The 7,396-nt window shown below is 37.0% G+C and overlaps 1 protein-coding gene across 1 annotated transcript; it reads left to right on the top strand.

Moving 5' to 3' along the window:
- Positions 1 to 1,906: 1,906 nt before the first annotated feature.
- LOC103609666 (olfactory receptor 51F1-like) lies at positions 1,907 to 3,468 on the top strand. The gene is made up of 2 exons (XM_008593968.1): positions 1,907 to 2,343; positions 2,850 to 3,468. Exons 1-2 carry the CDS (start codon positions 1,907 to 1,909, stop codon positions 3,466 to 3,468), a joined length of 1,056 nt encoding a protein of 351 aa, XP_008592190.1.
- Positions 3,469 to 7,396: the final 3,928 nt, after the last annotated feature.

Here is a 7,396-nt window from a genome sequence, read left to right as displayed (position 1 = left end):
AATTAAATGTATTTAAATTCCTATTGATGGTTCTAGACATAAATGCATTTTTTTCTATAACATTTTCCTGTCTTTCTATATGTATAACCATTAAAATATTCTTCTAAAATTATGTGATGAATAAGGGGTTTTACTTATATTTTTGCATATTAATTTTGGAGTTATTCCATGAAACTGAGTATACTTTCTGTCAAAAAATTATGAAATTAATGGAACATGAATTCCCTCATAATCGGCAGAGTAGCTATTCCATAACAACTATAATCCTCACTTAAAATCTTCTGTATGGGTCCCTATCCGTAATCTCTCATATATTTAGGGTATTAAGTAATTCCCACAAGCTTATTCTTGTGAACTGCAGCTACACAGAATAAGAAAATAATAATAGACGTGACCTAATTCAACCTTCCTTACTATTAACATTAAATGACAAGACCAAAGACATATGGCTATTTTGTAGCTGAACCAAAACTGATCAGCCTTGATCATGTAAGGTATGCTGGAATCTCAGTAGCTGAGGAATAAAAGCTGAGACTGAACAGGAATAGTGATTGGGGATTAAAAAAAACAAAGTCAATTATACAACATGCAGTCACAGGATGTGTCATAAACTAAGATTTGGAGGCAGAATGTTTCACCAACTAAGGAGGTAAAATTTCGTGGCTATAACACAGCTGCAAGAGTATACTCTCCAAATCAAGTGGTTGGAGGTGTCATGGTTCTGAAGGTCATGAATGACTGACGGGATTCCAGCCAATGCCTGGGACTATGAGGAAAGCATCCAATCTTACCCAGGCTGAAAAGAACAAAACATAGAATATTCAGAGCACCACCAGACTGGCTTAGTGAGGATCTCAGTAAGATTTTCTAGTACTTTAGGGAACTAGATCACAAAAGTAAAGTCAATATGGGAAAGAAAGGAGAAGAAAGTTCACCCAGGACCTCACCTACATAGCAATAAATCACATTTCAGATGCTGCCTACTGGTGGAGTTAAAATTTTACATGTGTTATGTGCCTTGATAAAGACAGACTTTGAAAGTGTGCTGTTCTGAGGCTGTGTATGAGTAGAGGGTGTCAACGATGGCAGCAACACTGAGCTGGAAAGGGAAGTGTCTGACAGCAGGCCTCCACACAACTACTTCACTCCTAGCCCTGAAACTTAGCACCACTGTTGTTTAAAGGATGAATTTGCTGAAGGTGATATTACAGATAATTTTAGCAGTTCTTTATAAAGTCAGCTATAGTGACAATAGATAAGAAAATCAAGAATCAAGATCAGAAATGTAAGCCTGGACTAGACACAACCCCAGCAATGCAGACATAAGATCCTTGACCAAGAAATAGGCTATTTTGACTTCTATAAAATTTATTCATTTATATAAAATTATTTTCTTAAAAAGCTACTTGTCTTTAAAAAATGTATGATAAAGTTCCATTGTAATACAGTAGAGTTTTTACCACAAATATTTCAGTACATGCATATTTTTACTTAATGATAAATCTTGATTTCAAAAACTAATATCACCGTGAGATCTACTTTGAATTCTTGGTATTTTCAGATTATTTAGATGAAATTCTACTTTTGTGTGGGGAGTACAAAGAAACAGGTAAAGAAACTAAGTTTAAAGTAGGATAGGACAAAAAGTACCCCTGGGTTTATTTTTTTTAAAAAGAGGTACTATTGTGACTTACAAAACAAGAATCACAGAGGATAAGTTCAGTATGGCAGAAAGAAAAGATATCAAACTGGAAAATAGAAAGGAGAGGATAAAGTTCTAAAAATCATCTCCAATTTGATTTACCCAACTGCAGTTAATAGAAATCATTACAAAATTGATGAATTGTGTTATCATTTCTCATTCCAGGACATTTTATTGCAGTGGAATTATACTTTCACAGTGATCATGTCATCTTTTCCTAACATCACGTCGTCTTCTCTGATCTTTTTTCTGATGGGAGTTCCAGGACTAGACGTTGCTCATGCCTGGATCTCCATCCCCTTCTGCTGTCTCTACATAACTGCTCTCTCTGGGAATGGTGTAATCCTGTTTGTCATCATCACGGAGTCAAGTCTCCATGAACCTATGTACTATTTCCTCTCTATGCTCTCAACCACTGACATGGGATTGTGTATTTCCACACTAGTCACTACACTGGGTATATTCTGGTTCAATGCAAGACAGATCAGTTTCCATGCCTGTGTTGCCCAGATGTTCTTTATCCAACTCTTTACTGTCATGGAGTCCTCAGTGCTCTTGGTGATGGCCTTTGACTGCTTCATTGCCATTTGCAACCCACTGAGATATGCTACCATCTTGACTGACTCCAGAATTCTCAAAGTGTGGTTTGCCATCCTTGTCAGGGGGACTGTGATCCTAATGCCTCTGGTCCTGCTTCTTAAACGTCTGACCTTCTGCCAGAGCCATGTGCTTCATCATTCCTACTGTTTCCATCCTGATGTGATCCAGCTTTCATGTTCTGACAATAAGATCAACAGTGTTTTAGGACTTACTGCCCTCGGAGTTACCGCAGGAGTGGACTCTGTCTTTATTCTTCTCTCTTATATAATGATTATTAAGACCATCCTAAGCATTGCTTCCCCAGAGGAACTGCTTAAGGCCTTTAGCACTTGCATCTCCCACATGAGTGCATTTCCACACTAGTCACTACACTGGGTATATTCTGGTTCAATGCAAGACAGATCAGTTTCCATGCCTGTGTTGCCCAGATGTTCTTTATCCAACTCTTTACTGTCATGGAGTCCTCAGTGCTCTTGGTGATGGCCTTTGACTGCTTCATTGCCATTTGCAACCCACTGAGATATGCTACCATCTTGACTGACTCCAGAATTCTCAAAGTGTGGTTTGCCATCCTTGTCAGGGGGACTGTGATCCTAATGCCTCTGGTCCTGCTTCTTAAACGTCTGACATTCTGCCAGAGCCATGTGCTTCATCATTCCTACTGTTTCCATCCTGATGTGATCCAGCTTTCATGTTCTGACAATAAGATCAACAGTGTTTTAGGACTTACTGCCCTCATAGTTACCGCAGGAGTGGACTCCATCTTTATTCTTCTCTCTTATATAATGATTATTAAGACCATTCTATGCATTGCTTCCCCAGAGGAACGGCTTAAGGCCTTTAGCACTTGCATCTCCCACATTAGTGTTGTTTCCATCTTCTACATACCTCTCATTAGCTTGTGCTTTGTCCATAGGTTTGGGAAAAGAGCTCCTCCTTACGTACATACTCTTATGGCCAATGTGTATTTGCTTATTCCACCAGTAATGAATCCCATTATTTACCGTGTGAAAACAAAGCAGATCCGTAGGGCCATTAAAAAAAGTCATCTTACCCAAGGGGACTTTAATATCTCTGCAATAAAATCTACTCTTAATTATCACTTTCAAGGCCTACTGATTAATCAGTTACAATCTCTTATCACTGATCTGAAATCAAAAAAGTAGAAGGTTGGGTGGGGGATGCAGTTTGGTGGAAATTTGTTTTCAATAGAATATTATTAATCTAGTCTTGAGTAATGAGCAACAAAATACAATAATATTATGGAAAAGTTAGTAAAGTTTTGGAAGCATGAATGATAATCACTAAAATGAACACTTTGTTCATGAGACTAAGCCTCCAAAATTATACTTAAAATAATAAGTTATTACATTCTGTACTATTTGGTTTTCTTAAAGTATAGATAGTAAACAGTTATTAAGTGCTGTTTAACTTTAGATTAAATTAAACCCTATTATCTTTTGTTCTTACACGTAACTGAATCACCATTGATTCGTTCTTTTATTTACTCAGTGCTACTGTTGTTGGACACTGCACACCATGACAGGGTGCCAGAAACAGACAAATATTGTCATAACTAGTGAAATATGTAGGTAAGAAAGAAAGCAGTCAAAATCTGATTACTACGTAACATGTCACCATAGAGATATGGACAAAAGGAGTAATAAGATGATATGAGAAGAATGTTTAATCCAGCCTGGGAAGATCAAGCTGAGCTATAAGATCAAAAATTGGAGAGATCCACTTTCAGAATGCAAGCATGAGGACTCCTCAAGGAAACAACCATAAACAGAGTCACACACATATACACAGCCATGTGTGCTGTATAATATTTCCTGATGAACCCCATATGTGACAGTGGTCAGAGCAACAGGCTATACCATACAGCCTAGATGTGTAGTAGGTAGTAAGCTATATCACCTAGGTTTGTGTAAGAACTCTATGACATTCACACAATGAAATCACCTAACAACGCATTTCTCAGAACATATCCCTGTTGTTAAATGATGTGTGACTGCATATACAACCACAAATAGTGATACATATATATGCAATATGATACATAATATATATATCATTGTGTGTGTGTATGGGTGTGTGTGTGTATGTGTGTGTGTATGACATAGACATAAACACTTAAATTCTCTGAAAATTGCCCTAAGGGCATACATGTAGTCAGTGAAACTATATATATATTTTCAAGAAAATCTATTAAATCACTGTAAGAACAGTGCAAGTCTGTGGCACTTGAACTGCAGCCAGCTTCTGCTCTCCCTTTCCCTATAGCTGAGCATACTGATAGCTCCACTCCAGGTATATGTAGTAAAGAACACAGGGCTTCCTCTCCTTCCCCCATACCCCCTCAGTTCTCAGTCTGGACCACCAGCTGGACCACAGTTACCCCCACACCAGATTCATATTGAAAAAGCTAACCTCTAGGTAAGTGCAATCAAGAGGTCAGTGGACCCTGTCATCCATCCAACCCTTATTCACAGGGCAGAGGCTTTACCCCAGGCATGGCAATCAGAGAATACTGAAGTCACATCACCCTTTCCCCAGCTCAATCTTAAGGTGGATGATCCATATCAACAAACACAAGTTGAAAAGCTTACTTGCTATTCTGCCTACTGCCCTGCTTACATAGCAGAAGTTTCACTCCAAGAGCAGTGGGCCACAATGGAATTAAATTATAAATTAATAACAGAAATTCTGAACTTTATAAATATATGAAAATTCAGTACTACACTCCTAATCAATGGTTCAAAAAGTCACAAAGGAAATTAGACAATGATTTAATACAAAAGAAAATTCAAACAACACATACCAAAACTTGTGGGAAAAGCTAAAGACTGCTTTGAGGAAAATTTGTAGCTATAAATGCTTATAGTTAAAAATTAGAAATATTTCAAATCAATAACCTAAACTTCCACTTTAAGACAATGATGAAGAAAAGAGAGAGAGCAAACCAAATCTAAATCAAGAAGAAGGAAGAAGGGCCGGCCCGGTGGCGCACTGGAGAGTGCACCGCTTGGGAGCGTGGCGGCGCTCCCGCTGAGGGTTCGGATCCCATGTGGAGACCAGTTCCAGCTCACTGGCTGAGAGCAGTGCGGGTGCAACACCGAGGGTTGTGATCCCATTACCAGTCAGTAAAAAAGACAAAAAAAGGAAAAAAAAACACCGAGGGTTGTGATCCCATTACCAGTCAGTAAAAAAGACAAAAAAAGGAAAAAAAAAAGAAGAAGAAGAAGAAGAAGAAGAAGAAAGAAAACAATAATATTAGAGTAAAAATTAATGAAATAGAGAATAGAAAAATAATAGATAAAATCAACAAAACCAAAGGTGATTCTTTGATACAATTGAATTAGTAATTTTTAAATTTCCCAAGAAGAAAAATCCAGGGATGTTGAATTTTGTCCAATGCTTTTTCTGCATCTATTGAGATAATCATACAGTTTTTGTCCTTGCTTTTGTTGACGTGTGTATCACAGTTCTTGACTTGCGTGTTTTGAACCATTCTTGTCTACCTAGGATGAATCCGAGTTGATCATGGCACATATTTTTTTTTGAAGTGTTGCTTTATTCTGATTGCTAGTATTTTTGTAGAGGATTTTGGTATCTATGTTCATCAGAGATATTTTCCCATAGTTTTCTGTTTTTGTTGCATCTTTGTCTGGTTTTGGTATCAAGGTGATGATGGCCTCATAGAATTAGTTCAGTAGAGCATCTTCTCTTTCAATTATTTGGAATAATTTGAAGAGAATTGGTATCGATTCTTCCTTAAAGGTTTGGTAGAATTCAGCAGTAAAGCCATCTGGTCCTGGGATTTTCTTTGTTGGGAGACTGCTGATTACTGCTTCAATTTCATTACTTGTTATTGGTCTGTTCAGTTTTCTATCTCCTCTTGGTTCAGTTTTGGTAGTTTGTATGTGACCACAAATTTATCCATTTCCTACAGATTTCAAATTGTTTTGTGTGTACTTGTTTGTAATAGCATCTAATGATTCTTTGTATTATTGGTTGTTATGTGTCCTTTTCCATTTCTTATTTTTGATATTTGGTGCTCTCTCTCTCTCTCTCTCTCTCTCTCTCTCTCTCTCTCTTTCTCTCCCCCCCTTTTTCTTTTTAGTCAACCTAGCTAATAGTTTGTCTGCTTTGTTTATCTTCCCCAAAAAACAACTTCTGTTTAATTGATATATTATATCATTTTTCAGTGTCTATATCATTTAGTTCTGCTCCGATCTTTGTAGGGGGTTAGAAATCTTGATTCTCATTTGATTTTTACAATAAGGTTTTTAGGTAAATACATTTATGGGGCAAAAGCCCTCAGGTAGGAGGTGACAGCCTACAGCCAGCGGGCAAAATCCCATCTAATCAACTCTAATCACTGTTTAGGTATGAGATTGTATACTTTAATGATTTTAGAGCTAACAGATGGTTGTCATACTGATTCTGTTAAGAGATTTTAAGAATTGCTGAAGGGAAAGATGTAAAAAACTGTTTGCTAGGGGCAAGCTGTCTGCTGATGGAAACTTTAGAGATAATTATACGTAGATTTCATCATAAGAATGCAACTTTTGCTAAAGGAGAGGTTATACTTTAGATAATGAGCCAGTTTGACCAACTTAGCTTTTCACTAATTGTACTTTGGAATGTCACATTGTTAATTTTATTGATGTTACTAGTTTCCATTGTTTAAGCTATACTTAGCCATAGATAACTTTTGTTCCACCTCTCATGTCCTTGTGCCCTTTTTAATGATTGAATCAACTGAATTTTCTTGTGAAACTTCCTTGACTTTACAATAAAAAACAGAAGCTAACTTTGAATCAGGGCTGCACCCAGTTTTCTCCTCCTAACAGAGGAGTTGCTGAGGTACAGTCTCTTCAGGCCTTCTCATCACAAAAAAAATCCTTTTTTTGTCTCTGTTACACAGTGAGAAGTGTAACAGATCTTAAATATCTCTTTCCATCAACTAACTTTGGCATTGAACTGTTTTTGTTTTTCTAGTTCTTTGCAGTGTAATGTTAGGTCATTTATTTGAAATCTTTCTATTTTTTCTGATGTAAATGTCAATTGTAATAAACTTTCCTCTTA

The sequence above is a fragment of the Galeopterus variegatus genome, unplaced genomic scaffold, assembly GCF_000696425.1.
Source record: "Galeopterus variegatus unplaced genomic scaffold, G_variegatus-3.0.2 Scaffold9914, whole genome shotgun sequence".
Taxonomy (NCBI): Eukaryota; Metazoa; Chordata; class Mammalia; order Dermoptera; family Cynocephalidae; genus Galeopterus; species Galeopterus variegatus.
Note: the sequence above shows the minus strand (reverse complement) of the source record. Positions and strands in the feature narration are given on the sequence as shown.